Source organism: Scardinius erythrophthalmus (genome assembly GCF_964197995.2).
Source record: "Scardinius erythrophthalmus genome assembly, chromosome: 3".
Lineage (NCBI taxonomy): Eukaryota > Metazoa > Chordata > Actinopteri > Cypriniformes > Leuciscidae > Scardinius > Scardinius erythrophthalmus.
Genome location: NC_138223.1, coordinates 9,621,622 through 9,642,054, shown reverse-complemented (window position 1 = coordinate 9,642,054; position 20,433 = coordinate 9,621,622). Strand labels below are relative to the sequence as shown.

General features: G+C 37.4%; 1 protein-coding gene across 4 annotated transcripts in view; it reads left to right on the top strand.

The window, feature by feature from the left end:
- Positions 1-20,433, top strand: part of dmd (dystrophin) — a 113,308-nt gene that overhangs the window by 16,889 nt on the left and 75,986 nt on the right. For all 4 annotated transcript variants that reach the window (XM_081361872.1, XM_081361873.1, XM_081361874.1 and 1 more), the window contains exons 8-26: positions 775-953; positions 1,334-1,468; positions 3,804-3,995; positions 7,902-8,083; positions 8,197-8,347; positions 8,427-8,546; positions 8,751-8,852; positions 9,108-9,215; positions 9,566-9,745; positions 9,976-10,145; positions 11,279-11,402; positions 11,740-11,827; positions 12,170-12,411; positions 15,051-15,231; positions 17,215-17,360; positions 18,001-18,213; positions 19,186-19,299; positions 19,890-20,045; positions 20,242-20,412. In XM_081361872.1, the coding sequence (XP_081217998.1) occupies positions 775-953; positions 1,334-1,468; positions 3,804-3,995; positions 7,902-8,083; positions 8,197-8,347; positions 8,427-8,546; positions 8,751-8,852; positions 9,108-9,215; positions 9,566-9,745; positions 9,976-10,145; positions 11,279-11,402; positions 11,740-11,827; positions 12,170-12,411; positions 15,051-15,231; positions 17,215-17,360; positions 18,001-18,213; positions 19,186-19,299; positions 19,890-20,045; positions 20,242-20,412 (2,954 nt within the window). The remainder of the gene's footprint in view (positions 1-774; positions 954-1,333; positions 1,469-3,803; positions 3,996-7,901; positions 8,084-8,196; positions 8,348-8,426; positions 8,547-8,750; positions 8,853-9,107; positions 9,216-9,565; positions 9,746-9,975; positions 10,146-11,278; positions 11,403-11,739; positions 11,828-12,169; positions 12,412-15,050; positions 15,232-17,214; positions 17,361-18,000; positions 18,214-19,185; positions 19,300-19,889; positions 20,046-20,241; positions 20,413-20,433) is intronic.

The window sequence follows — 20,433 nt, the reverse complement described above, 5'->3', positions numbered from 1 at the left end:
TTTTTTAGTTTCGTTTTTTGGATGAGAGGAAATGTCTTGTTACATCAACATCTAAAACAGAATTTCATCACATAATTTATGCCATGGGGGTTTAACTCATAGTTGAGGTTGTACCACTTATATCTTATTCTCTATTAACATATCCAAACTTCCAAAGCAAAGAAAAAATGATGACAGAGATCTAATATATAGTATATGTATGATGGGTTTTTTTCCATATGGATTTGTCCATTAAAAATATGTTTGGTATATGTATATAATTAAATTATAGCACTTCATGTACACATTTTCACAGTTTAGTGTCAGTAAGTTGATGTTGTTTTAAGAAATAATTTTATTTAGAAAAAAACTTAAGCAGCACAACTGTTTTCAACATTGATAATAATAAGAAATGTTTCTTGAGCAGCAAATCAGCATATTAGAATGATTTCTGAAGGATCATGTGACACCGAAGACTGGAGTAATGATGCTGAAAATTCAGCTTTGCCATCACAGGAATAAATTACATTTTAAAATGTATTAAAAAGTTGTTTAAAATTGTACAATTGTAAAATTGTTCAACTTTGGTGAGCATAAGAGACTTACATGAACATTTAAAAATCTTATCAACCCAAAACTTAAAAAAAAATAGTATACATACAATTTATTTACACACATTCTTTTAATTGGAAAGCATTGCACATGTCTTCAACTTCTCACATTTATCTAATTTCTCCTCTAGGAGTTTATAATGAAATTTGCTTGGGAAACTCAAATTTCATTTCTCCTTCACAGATGTTGCTACAGCTCATCCTGATAAGAAATCCATCATTATGTATGTCACCTCCCTGTTCCAAGTGCTGCCCCATGGCGTGAGTATGGAGGCCATACAAGAGGTGGAGACCCTCCCTCGAACTACTGTAACCAAGGAGGAGCACTTTCTCTTTCAAACCCAACAGCGTTACTCCCAGCAGGTCAGAGGAACACACACTCATAAATACACAGAGTTTAGAACGGTATGTTGTAATCATAATGCATGGACCCATTATCTCTGGCGCCACATACGTCTAATATGAAAGCATTAGACTTCTCTGGTTTCAAAAAGGTTTTTAGACGTTCTCAGGATGTAGAATGCACATCTAGCTTGTCAACACGCTTCGCCAGCTGACATTGAATTATGTTTTGCAATTTGTGATCTAATTTTGCCGCTCTGCATTCCAACGTCCTCATCGTCCTTCTCACTGCCATATCCAGCTCTTCGCTCCATCACTCAACTCTCCTCTTTGGTTCCATCCATCTCTGTGGCTTTTGTTTTGCTTTTTTCAGTCTTTCTTGTCTTCTGTTCCTCTCTTAGATCACAGTCAGTGTGGCTCAGAGTCATGTTCGCAGCCCGTCTCCCTCATATAAGCCTCGATTCAGAAGCTATGCCTTCACTCAAGCTGCCTACGTCAAGACGCCTGAACAGCAGAGGAAGTTTCTCACCGCACAGGTTTGTTTCTGTTGACTGCTGTCTCCTCCTTGTTGCCGGGCATTGCAGCTGTGTCTACAAAAACCTCCGACTGATATCAGTGGTGTCGCATTTCACTTCCTAAAGCTTGTCACAAGTTATTGATTGAATTTATGATTTTTGCCTTCCAGCCAATAAAACAGACACAAAATCCCATAGATTTGCAATGAGGAAGGGACCTGAGGGAGAGACTTGTTGGTGGGCCCTTTTGACTAAGTATGGGAACAAGCCAAACTCAATGGCCTAGCATTATGAACACCACTCACATTTTCTTAGGAAAATGTAAAAATCTAGTTTATCATGCAGTAGTAAAAAATATATGTGAATTTAGACTTTCATCTGCAAACGTAATCTCTGTTTGACTAACTTCCTGTTTCAACTCCCAGCCATCAATCCATTCAACTTTGTCTGATTGATGGAACACTCCCACAATTAGACAAAATGTTACATTTTGAATATTTCTTTACATTTTCATAGGAAAATGTGAGTCGTTCTTGTCTATGGAAAAACCCAGTGTTGTTAAGTGTTGTTATTGTTAACTAAAAGTATTACAAATTTTAATTTTAATTTGTAATACATCTGAAATAAAATAAAATATAATTATTACATGAAGAACATAAACAAATGAAAAGTAAATGCCACCATGCCACCATGGCTGGGAGCATTAGACCAACTGCAACAATGAGAAATTAATGGCATATAAAGATGATTTTAGGCAAAATGCCTGAAAAATCATAAATTTAGTCAGGTTAGTTAGGTTTTGATAGAAAATAAAAATTTGGCTGACTATGGCTAAATTGGTATCTATGTTCTCGGCATGACCCAAGAAATCTACATTACAATATTCATTACAATAGGCTAATTTAATCAAAAGTTATTAGCATTTTTGGGAAATTCATTATTACTTTGGACCACAAGTTGGCACTGTCTTGACTTTGAGTACCTTCAGGGCATTGTTGCCATTTGCCAAAGACACTTACCGAGTTTGTGCGTTCGTAAAATGCGTTTGTAAAATATAGCATTTTATGACAAAATTCTAAATAGCCAACACCCAAAAATGGCCGATATGGGAAAATTGGATATCGTTCGACTCGTCATGCTGCGCCAAATCTAAAGATATCAGTTTTGTGAATTTTTCAGAAATTACAAAAACCGTTCAGAAGTTATAAGCATACATTTTTCATATCACCTGACCACTAGGTGGCACGAAAAATTCTTGACACGAATCGTCTTGAACCAAGGAATCACTGGGATATTGTTTTTGTTTGTTTGTTTTTAGCGCTTACGGTTCAAAAGGTATTAACATAAACGTGACTGCAACTTTGGACAGTTGGTGGTGCTAGAGCGATTAAGTTAGAGACTCCAAATTTTCTGACTTTTCACTATCTGTGTGCCAAATTTAATAACGTTCACATAACAAAATTAACAAAATTAACTTTCACATAACAAAATCACATAACAAAATTACTAAAAATAAAATAAAATATAAACTGAAAATAAAAAAAGCTTATTCAAAATATAAATAAATAATATAATAGTATATAATTGAAACTAAAATAACACTGGTACAAAACTCTCTGTGTTATGGGTGGCTTCCAAGGCCTTGCTATGTGTTTAGTATATCGCTTTGGTGTTCTGGGTAGTTGCTACAGTAGGTGGTTAGTCACCCCAAAGATATTTTGGTCACTAAGATATGACTCAAGTCTCTCCTTTACTGTCAGTCTATGAGTCTGTCAGTCTGTTTCATGGTCCATCAGGTGAAAACTGTAGGTTAAAAGTTGTTTAGAAAAGAAATAGCACACCTCTTCTCTACAAGCTGTGTGATTGAGGGTTTTATTGTCCACAGCGCAAATTGTACGAAGTTATGCACCAAAATGTAATACTTGTGGTTAGGAATTTGTTTGAATATGAGCAACACCACAATCCCCCCTAAAAAAAATCTAAATCATTACTCAACACCATGAGGCTCCTCACAATCTTCAAATTCAATCTGAAGCCTCCCTGATATTATCAGTCAGCTAGTGCATTTCACTTGAATACACACAAGGGCAGAGGGTATTTCCCCAAACAGGAAAAGAAAATTAGAAGGCTAACTTTAAAGACCCAGCTTTTGAGGATGAAACAGCCAGAAGTACTCTAGGGGCTTTAGTTACAAGCGTATAGTGTGTTCCCATGATTAGCCAACCACTCCTACTGCCTCATTGCCAATATGCTCTTTAGACAAGCCTTGATTTAAAGACAAAAAACTCAATATCTTTATTATTTTTAAATCCATTCCATCATCTAACCCATTTGTCTTCGGTCTATCTGCCTGCAGTCTCCAGACAAGCCAGATGAACTGCGACCGTCCCCCAGTCCCCTGCCACAGGGGCTAAATGAGCTGGAAAGCTACCAGAGTGCCCTGGAGGAGGTCCTGACCTGGCTGCTCTCCGCGGAGGACGGCTTGCAAGCCCAGCCACCCATCTCCTCTTTTGTCGAAGAAGTCAAAGAGCAGTTTCACACCCATGAGGTAATTCGCCTGTTTGTCTTTTAAAACTTTTGAGGTCAAAGTAGACAAGCATGTTGATGATTCTGCCGACCTCAGGTGAGATTTTCCCGGCTGGTGATGTATTGTTTGAGAAATTTAGCATTAACTTTCACATTTCAATGTACCTACTATACTAAAAAATGTTTTAAGTTTGATTAGTGTACTTGAATATCTAACTGGATTTAGGTTGAAATGTCAATGTTGAACATTAAATTAGAGCTTGTATCAGAATCATCATGTATTCTGTATCTTCATTTTTATCAGAATGTCATAACTATACTTCCAGTGAAATAACCAACGCGATCTTATGACCAATTCGTACGAATTCATACGAAAATTAAAAGGTGGCTAATTCGTACTATATTTCTAAACCCACGTGATGGGTAGGTCATTCGTACGAATTCATACGAATTGGGCAACTCACAAAATATGTACGATTTAGCAAAAATCGTACGACTTCGTACATGTGTGGTCGTTTGAATTCGTACGAATTAGCCGCCCCGTAAAATTCATATACATACTTAAATAACATTCCATTACATTTCCAATCATTTATTTCACTTAAACTGCACCCCTCAATTAAAATGTATATGTGATGTATATATGTGTATGTATATATGATTTTTAGTAATGTTTTACTGTAGTAAATTTGGTATGTTTATAATAGGACTGGTGGCTGTAATGGGTGTATGGCTGATTGAATGAATTTATAGTTGCATTTGAGTTTTATATTGTATATTTTGTATTGTAATTCACCTGCTCAGGGACTGCAGATGGAAACTAGCTTAGGCTAAATCTGGTGCAAGGCATCTTTAATTAATGTTTTTTGCACATTGTCCCTGTTGAAATAAATAAACAAACAAAAAAAAAATCAGCTGAAAGCTCCATCCAATCAGCAACTGATGTGGATAGAACCAAGTCCCCACACTACTTTTTTTTCTTTTTTCTTTTTGGTAATCCATTTACCTCAGATGTTCATCAACACGGAAGATGTCACTGCTTTCGTTACATTGTGACTTAAATGTTCTTAATGCTGCCTTTGGGTTGGTTTACACAGAATGCGTTTTTGCTGTTAAAAATGCAAGACGCAGGTTGGTGTAACGGAAAAAAGGTCTCGAGATACGTTTTTAAAAGTTGAACTTCTCTTAACTTGAGCACCGCGTTTTTAGAATTGCCTGTCATGCGCGAGATACGCTGCAAAAGACACGAGTGCAGTGGTTAAAGACGTCCGTCTAGCGCATTTACATTGAAAAACAATGGAAAAGTAGGAAAACACGTTCTGTGTGAACAGCCCCTTAGGGTGTTGGAAGGATCATTTTGAAAGATATGGGCACATGGACATAAACAAAATGGTGGGAAACTGTATGGACTCTCTGAAGGCTTCCAAATTTCCAAGTGTAATTTGAAGAAATCATAGCGGAAGTTATTGCTGTACTATCTATAGTTGGTGGTAAATTGGTAAATTGGTATTGGTCAACATTCAAATAATGTTGACACTACAATTTTGTCTAGCATTTTAGTGTTTAGCATTTTGTGTCATTGACATTGACAACAAAGTATCACATAATAACTGTGTTTCTGCTGATCTAGTAAATAGATAAAGTAGTTTTGTTGCTGCATTAAAAAAAGGTTAAACTATTATTGGTAGGTGAAAAAGAGAAAAAAAATGAATACCAAAACCACTTGATGTCTCAATTATGATGTCAAAGCGTATAAGTAGGACCTTTCCAGAAGGACAAGTGTACAGCTGTTATGTTAGTCTACTAGTTCAGAGCAAAATTTGGAGGACTACACCTTAAAAAAGACAATGTTGTCATGCCCCCAAGTCTTTTTAGCATCAGCAGAGTATAGCTATTGCCTATAGAGGTGAAGATGTTCCAAGGAAGGCTAAAGCTTGCTGTATTTTTTTTTTATGTGATTTCTTAAGCTTTAGATGCCATTTGGCAGCTTTGGATTCCTACATAAGCTCAGAGTCTTATGATACAACCTTTGCACAAGATTGAAGGGCATTGCAGAGAAACACAAGTCCAGACTAAACATTTACACCTCTTATTGAGGTATTGGTGTCTTTAAACGTTAGGATTATTCAACAATTAAACATTAGTTTTGTCTAATTTAAAAAGTAAACCGTGTTTGGTAAGTTGCTCAAAAAACTTTTCATCTTCAACAGTGTAATTAGATTACTTCACTAATTATTCTCTCTAAAAAGTATTGCATTCGTTATTACTAATTGCTTTCTAAATTCCATATCAATCTTGACCAATTGAACAATACAGGGATAGACATGAAACATATTTAAAGGGAGATGGTTAAATTAAAAACATTTTAAGACATTAAGTTTGGATTTTAAATCAACTATTTTTTAATATAGAATTGTTCTATAGTCTAAACGCTATTTAATGCAATTACATCAGAAGTTACTGTAATTAAATTAGTTTTCCTTTACTTTTTCAAGGGAAAAGTAATTAAATTACAGTTATTATTACTTAGTAATGCATTACACCCAACACTGCAAATAAATACTAGTTTTGTCCAAAATATACTGTTGTTCTTCATGCATTTTTTATGTTTGCTCTAAAAACTACTTATACATTTCAAACTTTATTTGTCTAAAAATTTAAATCTACGGTAAGTCTATATTGTCCAAGAAATGCACTTCAGTTGACACTTCCATGGTACGTTTGTTCCATATCTGACATCTAGTCAATATAAGACTGATGTTTTATACTTGCGTGAGACGTATAGAAATGGCTCTAAATATGGAAAGGTGATTAATTTCTTCAAACTAACTTTGAACCCAAGGGGTGAAGGATACTGTCTGAAAGTTTTAAGACTAAGATATATTATCCATGAAGTTGTGGGCTGTTATTATTATCCAGATCTGCGTATGCCCCCTGTGTTTACCATCTCTGAATAAATCAGATTTCCCCATTCACGACAGATGGTATTATGAGTGTTTACCCTCAGGTTCATATTCCAACATCTTTTAGAATGGTTGGTCTGGGAGTCAAAGGATCAAACTGTGCCTTGCGTGGGTGTGAATTGAAAAGTTATCTGGAGACATTTAATGACTGAAAGAATGGCAGGATATAATGAGTGAAAAAAGTCATTGCGAGAAGGTGTCAAAGCAGATATGCAAAGAGTTTTTTCTAGTTGACAGTGCAAAGAAACAATGAGAAGTTACGAGTTCTTAAAGCGATTTATTGCTTCGAGCACATTTTTGTTTGTTGACAGTTCTGCTGTGAATGTTGTTGCCTGTTTGAGGCCATTTAAAAACAATAACTTGTGTTAAATTGTATTACAATTTTAAAAAAGTTTTATATTTTAATATATTTTGAAATGTAATTTATTCCTGTGATGGCAAAGCTGAATTTTCAGCATCATTACTCCAGTCTTCAGTTTCACATGATCCTTCATGAATCATTCTAATATGCTGATTTCCTGCTCAAGAAACATTTCTTCTTCTTATCAATGTTGAAATCCATGGTGCTTGCTTAATATTTTTGTGATACATTTTGTTTTTCAGTATTCTTTGAATAGAAATCTTTTGTAACAATGTAAAAGTCTTTGTCACTTTTGATTAATTTAATGCATCCTTACAAAATGTATAAAAATTATACTTTAATATACATTATTATGTTGAATTTTACAATTTGCATATCAAAAATTGGATTGAATCTAAAGTTTGGTTTCTTGCAAAGCTAATGGGATCATTGCCTTTTGTTTCTTTACATGTTATGCGTCTTCAGTATACGGCATCTTTTTTTTTTTCAATAAAATAATTACTTTAATTCTATATTTTGTCAATTAAAGATGGGAAATGTTTAAATGTAGATGTTTTTACCATTGCACTGTACTTCACTGTACCATTGCCCTGTAATTGTCCAGGGATACATGGTGGAGTTAACGTCTCATCAGGGCAGCGTGGGCCGGGTTCTGAAAGCAGGAAGTGTGTTATTGTCTGGAGGGCAGCTGACTGATGATGAAGAGAGGGAGGTGCGGGAACAGATGAATCTGCTCAACTCTCGCTGGGAACATCTGCGTGTGGCCAGCATGGAGCGACAGAGCAGGTGGTCACATGTTTGCATGATGAGCCATTATTTAGCCAGAAATATTAACAGAGAGATTTAAACCTATGCTATTTACAAATCCTTATATAACTGAGGTTTTGGAACATTTCTAGGCTTCATGAAGTTTTGATGGGCCTGCAGCACCAGCAGCTAAAGCAGCTCTCTGATTGGCTGGACACAACCGAAACTCGGATTAAAAGAATGGGAGCACAGCATTTAGGACCTGAACTTGATGACATAAAGCGTCAAATTGAAGAGCAAAAAGTATGTCCTGGAATTTTTTTTGTGGTTAGTTTTAATACAAAAAACAAACAAACAAGTAAAGACATAATTGTCCCTACAGCTCTTACAGGAAGATCTGGAGCTGGAGCAAGTGAGAGTGAACTCTCTGACTCATATGGTGGTGGTAGTAGATGAGAACAGTGGTGATGGTGCCACCGCGGCCTTGGAGGAAAAACTCCTGGTAAATGTTGTTTTATTTGTATGCACAACTTGATTTCCCCAGTCTTAGGATCAATATTCTATCAAACTATCAAAAACCAAACACTTTCTGTAACTGTAACTACAGGCCTAAAGTCTGCCTGGTTGATTGGACTCAATAACTGTGGTATAATGTTTTGTTTTACTTTGATCAGCCTTCCATAACACCCCTATGTTACCTACACAGAACCTTGGGGAACGCTGGGCAGCGATCTGCAAATGGACTGAAGAGCGTTGGATCCTCCTTCAAAAGATCCTACTGTGCTGGCAACATTTCTCTGAGGAGCAGGTAGTGAATCGTGCTTCCAGATCGTGCTTGGAAAAGCTTTTACAATGCATTTAGCAGCTCTGAAAACGCCTTTCGAATCCTGCCTGTTAAATGACTATAATGAGAGCATGTCTGGGGAAACATAAAGGCTTTGAAGACCTCTTTTCTCAAGAGAATCAGCACGATAACATCACCAGTGCTCAAAAGAAACAGGAAAACTAGCAGTGCAGAACACATCTCACAATCTCCCTTTAAACCGCTGTCGTTGTTTTATAGCTGCTGTTTGATTCTTGGCTGACTCAAAAGGAGGAGTTAGTTCAGTCTATCCAAAGAAGTGGCACAAATGACCCAAATGAAGTAGCCGCCAACCTAAGGAAGCTTGCTGTAAGTGGCCACACTCACTGAAACATTAAGTCAACCCTACTTTGCTTGATTTTATTCATCGGGAATTGATGGTTAATCATGCATTTAGATTTTTCATTATTGAATATGCTGCATGACATGTAAAAATCACAAGGAAAATAGGTTTCAAATGCTATTTCATGTTGAAATCCTTTTTAATGGGTTTGAAATCAGGCCTTTTTAATAATGCAACACAATTTCCAGCTAGCATTAAATGGCTGGCCTCTCTTAGATTATTGTTGTGTAGTTGTGTTTTTCTTTTTACGATTCTGACTTTAAAACCGGAAGGCATTTCATAACTTAAAGATTGCGGGCGGAATTTCGTTCCTCAGATTTTAAAAGCAGACCTGGAGTTGAAGAGGCAGACAATGGACAAGCTTTGCTCCCTCGTTCAAGATCTGTTGACCAACATTAAGAGCAAAGAGGCCGCTGGGAAACTAGAGGCGAAGCTGGAAAGGTTTGCTCAGCGCTGGGACAAATTGGTACAGTCGCTTCAGCTCACCAGCACCAAGGTGGTTAAACTAATGCCATTCCATTTACTGTGTCTCATCTTTTCCGCAATACTGTTCCATCTATTTCTATTTCACTCAAAATTTGATATGGCTTCCCTGCATGTCCCTGCAATCACTCTGAATAAATAAACCGCTCTCACTGTATCTCACCCTCTCTCTTTCATGTGCACTCAAGAATCAGACTTCTGTACACTTACACATGCATGTCTTACAACTTTTGTCCCTCTTAGTTTTCAACTATTGTCACCACATCCCAGTCGGAGCACACGCACACAACCATGGCAACTGTCACCAAGGTGACCACGAACCAGAAAAAGATGGTGAAGCATACTAAGGAGGGCATGTCTACCCCTCCACCTCAGAAGAAGCGGATTGTCGTTGATTCGGAACTGAGGAAAAGGTGAGCTTGCATACCTTGATTTCATCACAGGTCACTAAATATGAAGGACGCAACGGAAATAGGAATTTATTTATTTTTCTTAATCACAGTGGTACTGACTGTGGTTTATTCTTAAAAGACACAATGACAAGCACACTTTTATCCTGTGTTGATGGGTTGAAACAAAGTTGAGGTGGAACATATTGAAGGGCTTGTCCATTTTTTTAAAAGAGCTCATAAGGATTTAATTCACAACTATGAACATGATTTGCTACTTGCTATCTGCCAGTAATTAGGGGAAGGGACATTTGAGTATTTGTTTGGACAGAAATAAGTGTGTGTGTGTATGTGTGTGTGTGTGTGTGTGTGTGTGTGTGTGTGTGTGTGTGTGTGTGTGTGTGTGAGTGAATTTTAAATGTGTATATTAAATGCTAAAAGTACATTTTGTCAACTTTTTGCAATGCACTGTTAGGATATAGATGTGTCAAAGCTAATACACAACAAATATAAGGCACAAAACTCAAAATTTGGAGAAATACATTTCAGAATTAAATTTAAACATTTTAACAAACAACATCTATCCATCCGCTTGTGTAGGGTCGTGGAATAAACATTGATATTTTGAAAGTTTGATCTAATGTAATCCTTTTAGTTATAATTATATTTCATTTTATAGGACTAGATTTAAGGTTAAAGAATTACTGATAAAAGTCAAACTTACAAACACATCATACTGTACAAGTTTGTTGTCATAAAACCATGTGTGAAGCATGTCTGATTCTTGAAAAAAGACTGTTCATCTTGATCTCTTGGTCTTTTTTGCATGATACAAAAACTTAGTGTATTTATCTAAATAAGATATTGCATGAAAATCAAGTGAAATTTAGCTTTTTTTAAAATTCTTTAATTCTCAAGGAATTTATGTTGTGTAAATGCTGAAGTGAAGGCTTTTTCATCTAAATAAGCACTTTTACAGCCTGTATGAGTTCAACTCCACTTCTAGCCTGAGTTAAGAAATGATGCTGAAACACAGAGCCTGCAGTGAGGAGGGAAATGCTAATCAATGTTAATCAATGCCAAAAACATTCAAATGACTAACAAACAAACAAGAATAACTCATTTGTTTTGCTGTTCTCCCATCGATTTCCCTGCAGATTTGATGTGGACTTCACTGAAATTCACAGTTTTATGACTCGGTCAGAGGCTGTTTTGCAAAATCCAGAGTTCTCAGTTTCCCGCAAGGAGGGCAGTGTGGCAGACCTCTATGAGAAAGTGCTGGTAGGTAACATTAACATGTTTTGTAGTGATTCACCTGTTTCGTACAACAAATGAATGTGTGCTGAGAAGATATTAGACTGCAAAGTGTATTATATTACATTAGAATAGTTTTGAACTTAATTGTGATTGTATGCTAAGTATTTTCTTATGAAGAAAATAATATAATTAAATATAACTATTAAAATCTATAAGTATATTAAAATCGTTTAAATTAAGTAAAGTGTAATAGTTATATTTTAAAAGGTGTATGAAAATGCAATTATTAAAACACTTAAAGCAATGCTTTTTAAAATGTTTAATTGGTGTTTATTGTGTGATTCTTTCTGCCATTTTTGAGGCAATTGACAGGGAAAAACCAGAAAAGTTCAGGAAGTTGCAAGAAGCCACTCGTTCAGCCCAGGCTTTGGTGGATCAACTCACTAGCGGTAAAAGGGATTATATTCATATGCACATCAATTCATTCGATTTTCGCCCCTTGATTTTCAATCAGTCTTGTATAATTTCAAAACTTGCCTTTGTTTTTCTGTAAAAAAAGAACATGAATATCTCCCATTTTATTTGGAAAGCAATAATCAGCATTTTGCTGCTAATTAAAGTAATAAAATCCTGCATAATGCCAGCTTTATTAATAATAGATGGTGATGTACATCGTTGGGACATTTCTTAGCTATTTTGAAAGTCTAAAACCTTTGGCTGCTTAATTGCCTCAGCAAATGCTGTTTCAATATGCATGAGTCTCATTTGTCCTAATGGATCTTTCTCTAAAGATAATCAGAAATCCGAGGACATCGAGCTAGCGGCTCAGCAGTTACGTGCTCGATGGGTTGATTTCTGCGCTCTCCTAGCCGAAAGGCTGGCGTGGTTGGCCTACCAGACCAAAGTCCTGGCTTTCTACAATCTCTTCCAGCAACTTGAGCAGGCTGTGGCGACCGCTGAGAACTGGCTCAAGGTCCAATCGCCGCCCGCGTGCGAGCCGGAGCCTCTGAGGATTCAGCTTGAGCGTTGCAGGGTAACAACCAGCGTCTGTCCTCGTGCATGGGGTCTTGTTCCTCTGTAGATTTGTCTTTCAATGTGTGTCTGTTCTGTGTCCATATACAGGGCACAGTCTGTCTTTTCCTGTGTCTGGCCAGGTAATGCCCTTTACCCGCTGCATGTGTTCATCTGATCTCATGCAAAAAAAGAAGGGAAAAAAAACCTGTTTTATAATGCCAGACAAGACAAATGACCTTCAGATTTTTTTCTTGATCTTTTGAGATAAAAGAGCTTGATTTACTCAGTCTTATAACATGCTATAACTTTTGGAACTTCCTTCACGATCCTATCATATCGTATGTCCTTCCAAAGATTCCCAACATTAGAAGCGAGCAGATGTGTTTTTTTTTTTTTTTAACTTTATTTTTAGCAACTTCTTCCCTGAAGTTTAGGCTCTTTTTGGCACAAGAAACACAACATTATAGTTGGGGAAAAAATTGATGATATGAAAAAACTCCAATTTTATGTTTTCACAAATAATTAATATATGTAAAGAAAACAGTTTTTTTAAAATATGGATTTTATTTAAATAATAATAATAAAAATAGGCCTATTTTTAATAACTTGCATTGCTATTTATTTATTTCTTTTTAAGTGTATGAGAAGTTGAATGCTTAGTTATGGGTTCTTAGTTTTGCTGACAGATCAAATATAGTTGCCACTCTAGACAGGTTCACAAAACATTTTTAAATAATTCTGTCATTTATTTCAAAAGATCAAGGAAAATCAGTCTCAATCAACAATCTGTTTGTGAAATTGCCATTTTAAAGGGGACTCTGACTGACCAGACTGATGAATTTTATCTGCAGTTAGTGTTTTTGCAATTTTACTGTGATTATGGTACTTATATAGGATGATTTAATTGAAAAAAATGAATGCATTTCCACTGTCTGATGGCTGTGGACTAATTTCAGTGGGGTAGACGTGGCCTGTTAGATTAATGAATATGATATAACAGGCAGAGAGACAAGTTGTGTGATTAAACCTGCAGAGCTTTGATAACTCAAACTTTTTTAAAAGTCTCTCTTTGTTCATCTGTTCTTACCTCTTTTATCCATGAATATATCTGTCCTTGACAGCTTTCTATATGAACATCTTTCTTGCTTCTGTCTCTTTACCAGATCCTGGTGTCTGTAATGTGTCTTTCAGAAGAGACATGTGTCCCTAAAGACCTTGAGTGTCTGATGATTTGATCATTTGATGTGGTTAACCAATTCGTTGTCTTACTATTCCCCAGCCCAGGTTTACTCATTTAAACACACACACACACACACACACACACACACACACACACACACACACACACACACACACACACACACACACACACACACACACACACACACACACACACACGTCTGGTGCACTATCTTTGTGGGGACTCTCCATAGACGTAATGGTTTTTATACTGTACAAACTGTATATTCTATCCCCTTACACTGCCCCTATCCCTAAACCTACCCATCACAGGAGACATTCTGCATTTTTACATTTTCAAAAAAACTAATTCTGTATGATTTATAAGCTTTTGTACCCATGGGGACCTCGATTTAGGTCCCCACGGTGACACGAGTCCCCATGAGTCTGTGTGCATTCAGGTTAAAGTCCCCACCGGTGTAGAAAAACATGTCCACACACACACACACACACACACACACATGGTTTACTATCTTTGTGGGGACTCTCCATAGACTTAATGGTTTTTATACTGTACAAACTGTATATTCTATCTCCTTACACTAACCCTACCCCTAAACCCATCACAGAAAACTTTCTGCATTTTTACATTTCCAAACAAACTCATTCTGTATGATTTATAAGCTTGTTTACCCATGGAGACCTCAATTTAGGTCCCCACTGTGACACGAGTCCCCATGAGACTGTGTGCATTCAGGTTGAAGTACCCACCGGGATAGAAAAACATGAACACACACACACACACACACACACACACACACACACACACACACACACACACACACACACACACACACACACACACACACACACACACACACACACACACACACACACACACACACACACACACACACACACACACACACACACACACACACACACACACACACACACACAGGGTTTCAATATTTAATGTCCATGTATCTGAAAAAAAAAAAAAAAAACAGAGGAAAACTGAGACTCTCATATGGCACAAGACAGCGATAATGTGATTTATTAGATCAATTTATTAGATGTAATGTGTTTTATTAGCCCTATTTTATTGGCAATTGGGATTTCTTAACAACATACCATAAATAAGCTATATGTACGCTTTATTAAAGGAAAGAAGGCGCAATGAAAGTTGTGGAGAGAAAACTCAAAACTAAAGATGAGATTTTATGAAGTTTTGATTGAATTTGTGAAGTCTGTAAAAACAATTGCCTCACAACAAAGCCATATTTTCTGTATTTGAATCAGCATAGACACTTTGAAGTTATGAGGAAAGTTATCATTTCTAAATAATCATGTTTAATCCCACTTCAGGAGACGAGGGCGGACTGCAAAAAGATGGGGCCATTTTCCTCCCAGTATTTGTGCTATTATGTGACTTAGTTTAAAATGTTTACAAGACCAGTGCTTTATTTCATTTCACAGGATGAGATCGCTCGCCTCTCCGCTCTACAACCACAAGTGGACAAGCTGCACGAACAACTTCAGGAGCTGCGGCAGAAAGAAGAGACGCCTGTTCTCTTTGATGCTGACATCTCGGCCTACCAAGAGCACTACCACCAAGTCCTCGAGGACCTGAGGGCCAGGGAACGACAGCTTGTTCTGGGTGAGGGATGTCTTGTGCTATGCTATTTGGGTTAACGTTGAGGGAGTTTAAAAGTGGATCACTCACATACTGTACTGTGACAGCACTTGTACGTAGGATTCAGACTGCAGTGTGGTGTGGTTTGATCACGTTAGCTTCTGAGCTGGCAGCATTTTCATAAATCTTTCAAATCAACGAGTGTCTCTACCCTATTATGCTACACAAGCCTCTGAAAGTTTCATGGTCTTGTTCTAATCTTTACATAATCTCTGGCTGAAAGGTAAGTCGTGTCTTATGAGTTTCTACACAATCCAGAAAGATTCTTAAAACTTCAGTCAATTCAAGACACCTGCATGTATCCACCATATTTAATTTGTCTTGTGTGCTGAATGTGTGGGCAGAATCCTCTGAATTATGCAGAATGGTCAAATTTAAATAACAGAGCTGAGAGCACTTCACTATTAATAGTAGCTGAAAGTATAATCAAATTGGTTAAAGGGGTCAAATGTAAGAAATGTCATATATTAATCGCTTTTTTATTTCCAGTGTGTGAACAGCTTGTAATGAAACTAAAAAAAAGCCTTAGTTTGTCTATGAAAGCCTGTAGACTGATTATTATGTGAAGAACCTTTTTGCCGGGAAAATCAAAAGGATGTTCATCTGTTCAATGACGCATGAAATTAATGTAAATACAGCTATTCTGTGCTGTAATGTCAATGCATCATGCAAAGAAAAGAGATTTTTCCGAACTATAGTCTCACATAGATATAGACTGTAGTCTCAAATATACTTTATAATCAAACCATCATAATGGTGGGCAATAATTTTAATTAACTCATATGTCGACATGTTGCCGGTAAATTGCAAAGCTAGTGCAGACATATACACATGATCGCTAAATTCAGATGCTTTCTTAAGCGCTGTTTTCTCACCGCTGTCATTTTTGTTGTGTGTTTATTTTGCGATTGAGAGGAAAGCACGCAGCACATATTTTCATACTCATCTAAACATCTCTATCAGCAGCGTGGACGGTGTCAGGATTTTCGTTAATAGTATATTGCTCGCTGAAAATGTATTTCTAACTTTTTTAAACTTAGCGTAATATCGTGACCTTGAATCACATTCAGTCTCTTGTAGGTGTGCACAAGTGCGAGCACTGAATTCTACATACAGCCCCTTTAAAGTCGGCATGAAACGGAAGTTGAGATTGTCATTTTTTCCTTGTTGTGACGTATATCCGAGTGAAACGGCTTCTGAAATTAGAAAAAAATGTAGGGTGGGGCTTGATTTCGTCCTTCGGGAATTGATTGGATCGTTGGAGGTTGGGCGTTGCAAACAAAATGGAGGCAGATTTGAATGTCAGTTTACATTCAGTTGTGGAGGATTTCTCTCCACCGGACTCACCACCGTTACCCTCCCATGAAGGATTTTTTATTGAGGAGCCCGGCGACAAGGACGAGCAGCTAAATTTTCAGGCAGGAATCAGCCCATATTTATATGAGCCTCCCGCGAACCAAGATGAGTCAAGTCAAGTTCAGTCAAGTTTACCCTCGAGAGCATCTCGACGTGTCCGAATGGTATCTATCTTATCTAAATCTAGTTATTTACCTTAACTGTCATAACAATAACCAGCATCCAATAGCGCAGGCGCCTCTCAGAGCCCGCCAAGGGGGCGAGACAGACAGACCGATAGCCGCACCCTCATCAGCTCTGGCCGCATCCCTTTCGCCATGGCACGTGACCGAAAGAGAATAGAGGTCGTTTCGAGGGGGGAGGGAAGAGTAATGTATTTGATTAAAGATTATAAGGGTACATGAATTTTAAAAAAATAATAAATTTGGGGTAGCTTATAACTTATTTGTGAAAAACAAACATGCAGACAATGGGACATTCGTTGAACTTTGTAAATGATTGAGTTCTGTTGAAAACTGCAGGACTTTGCTTGCAGATATTGTATGGGTGACTGTGTTTAGACTTGTCTTGTCTTCTTTTCTCTTGCATTAGTCCAGTCTAGTCTTCCTCCAGCACGTTATAAGGATGTGATGGCAGCGCTGCTGGCCTGGCTGCAGCAATGTGAGAATAAACTAGCCATCCCGTCCACAGCAGTGACTGAGTATCCTGTCATGGAGCAGAGGCTCAAAGACATCATGGTTTGATCATAAGATACTTGAAAAACATTTACAAATCTTCCACTACAAACTCTTGAACCATAGTGTAAATTGTTTGTTTACACGTTTTGATGAAATCAGCCTACTAATCCAGACTTCATTTGCATTTTGTGTGCTGTTTTTTGGGTAAAACCCGCAGAATTCTGCTGAATGGATTAAAATCACTCCATTCATGGTAAAATGTATTAAATGGGGCTTAAAAAACTACACACTTATTTGGTTGCTGAAAGCATTATTAAATCATGCAAGATTTCAAGTGTGATCCTGCACATCAGACTGGGATACAAGAAAGTTTCTGATCCTCAAACAATTACACACTTCACTGTTAACTGAAATCTTTAGTAGGATCATAGTAAAAACATAAAGCCATGAACATAATTGTAGTCATAAATACTATGTAAATATTACTTTGGCTTCTAATAAAGCAATTGTGATAGCCAAAACATATTTAGAAAATACAAAATTGCATAAAACTTAAGACTGCCTTTATTTTAATAATAATAATAAAAGATTTGCAGTTTTGTGTCAATATTATTGGTTTTATTTGTTAAACATTCATTGTGAATGCTTAATAATATTGGTAATATTAACACACTGAATGAGTGCCAAAATATTTTTGCAGGCAATTCAAGCAGCACAGAAGGAGCATCAGGGTGACGTGGATGACCTCAATAAGATGGCCGAGCAGGTGTTCCAGAAAGCACCTCCTGAGATCTATCAGAAATACCGAAATGAGCTGGACAACGTGATGGTGCGCTGGCGGCGTGTGTCTGAGCAGCTGGAGGAGAACATCCAGAAGCTGCAGGATCACATGACCAAATTACAGCAGTTCCAGGCACGTGCTGAAACAATATGCTGATGAGGCTTTTCCCCAAATTACACTGGCTCTAGTTTCTCTGTAGCAGAAACACTTCACCTATACCACGCTGGGTGCTTTCCAAGTAGAATGCACTTGAATGCAGGCACCTGGAGATGTTGGCTGTGTCTCAACACCTTGTCAGCTGCCTATTCAGAGAGCTTACTAGGTTTTGAACCACATCCATCCAAAAAGTTGCTCTTTTTTTAATCTCAGGTGGCTATTCTGGGTTCGATAGAAAATAAGCTCAATCGATAGCATTTGTAAATTGGAGTCATTTGTCACTTGTTCTTTTTTTTTAAAGGAAAAGCAAGGTTGCAGTGAGGCACTTACAGTGGAAGTGAATGTGGCCACTTTTCGGAGGATTTAAAAGCATAAATGCGAAGCTTGTGATTTTCACACTTTCATTCTTTTGTTAAAACTTGTGTATTATTTGAGCTGTTTATTTTATAAATGACATTATTTAAGGTCATTTAAGGGTTTAAGGCGTTGTCATTGCAACAAAGTTGTAAAATTGGTTATACTGTAACTTTACGCAGAAAGGGTTAGTAAGCCATTTTTTTTTTACACACATACTGTTTACACCTTGTGGCACTAATTTTTAAACTGAGTATTTTAACGTTTAAAGATTTACATGCCTTTCCTTTAGCCCAAACAGTAGAGCATAGCACGAGCAACACCAAGGGCATGGGTTTAATTACCAGGCAAAAGAAGACCTAATAGAATGTAAATGTGTAACTTGAATAAAAGTCTCTGCCAAATTGATAAATGTACACCACAAGTGCTTTCGGTTGAGCTTAACTCAAAATATTCCTTTGAATGGAATTTGTTATATTTAATTAAAGTTGCAACTTCAACTCAGGTGTTTATCCTTAGCAAAAATAAATTCCTATGGGTTGTATATGATAAAAACATGCATTTTCTAATAGACATCATTTCTTCCAATGGTAGAATGACACAAAGACTCTGCAGAAGTGGATGGCAGAGGTCGATGTTTTCTTGAATGAGGAATGGCCAGCTCTGGGAGACGCAGAGGCTTTGGAGAAACAGTTGGAACAGTGCACGGTGAGGACAGTCTTTATTTATTTAGCAATGTAAACTAAGTTTGTGTCCCCAAACTTGGAATAAAGCTCTAGAGCAAGATGTGCTAAAATAAAATAAACAAAGTGATCCATAAAACTCACCATTGTGTTTCACGAACATGGCCCAAAAATTAAAATTCAGAGGAGAGTGTTTTTTATGCAGAGGCAAAGCATAGCCTAAATGAAAGCATCGGTCTGGAAGAGGAAGAACTGTTTCTCATTAAGATGAAATCTGCGAAAATATGTTGTTGGGAGACCTGCTAATATAGCCGCAGCGGTGGTTGAATAAGCCGTAAAGCCATTGGGACCTGACTCAGTAAAGACCCTGTCTTCTCTTTTCAGGCAGTGGCAGGAAATGATTTTTCATATTACTAGTCATTAGAACTGTAGCTTAAACATGAAATTACATTTCTCAAATTGCAGTTCAATATTTTTTCTGCCCTATGGTAAGTTAGCTGTAATGATGGTGATGGCTTTGCTTCTATCTAGTAGAATTGGGTCAACGCATTGCCGTGACCTGTTTTTAGGATGGCCAAGACCATCTATTTCAAACATTCTGTTATGATTTGCCAGGCTCTGGTGAATGACATCCACACCGTCCAACCAAGTCTGAACGGGATCAATGAGGTGGGACTGGCCTTGAAGAGGGAAGCTGAGACACCGTTTGCCATCAAAATACAGAAGATGCTTGATGAGCTCAATGCTCAGTGGGAGCTCATTTGCAAACAGGTAATTAACATGCCACATGGGCTTATGGTGCATTATACTAATTAATTACGAAGCGAGGTACAATTTAGTCATCTTAAAAAGCCCACGCGTACCATTTTCGCACCTAGGCAATATCCAAGTGATGTTATTAGAGCATTGCCTGCGGTTTCAGGTAGACGTTGAAGCAAAAAATAACTGTATTGTGGTTGGTCCTCAGGCTTATGCAAAGAAATCTGCCCTGAAAGGAGGGCTGGACATGACGGTGAGTTTGAGGAAGGAGATGCAGGAAATGCAGGAGTGGATCACTCAGGCGGAGGAAGAGTACCTGGAACGAGACTTCCAGTACAAAACACCTGAGGAGCTTTTTAAGGCTGTGGAGGAGCTGAAGGTTTGTTCTTCAGTGGAAAAC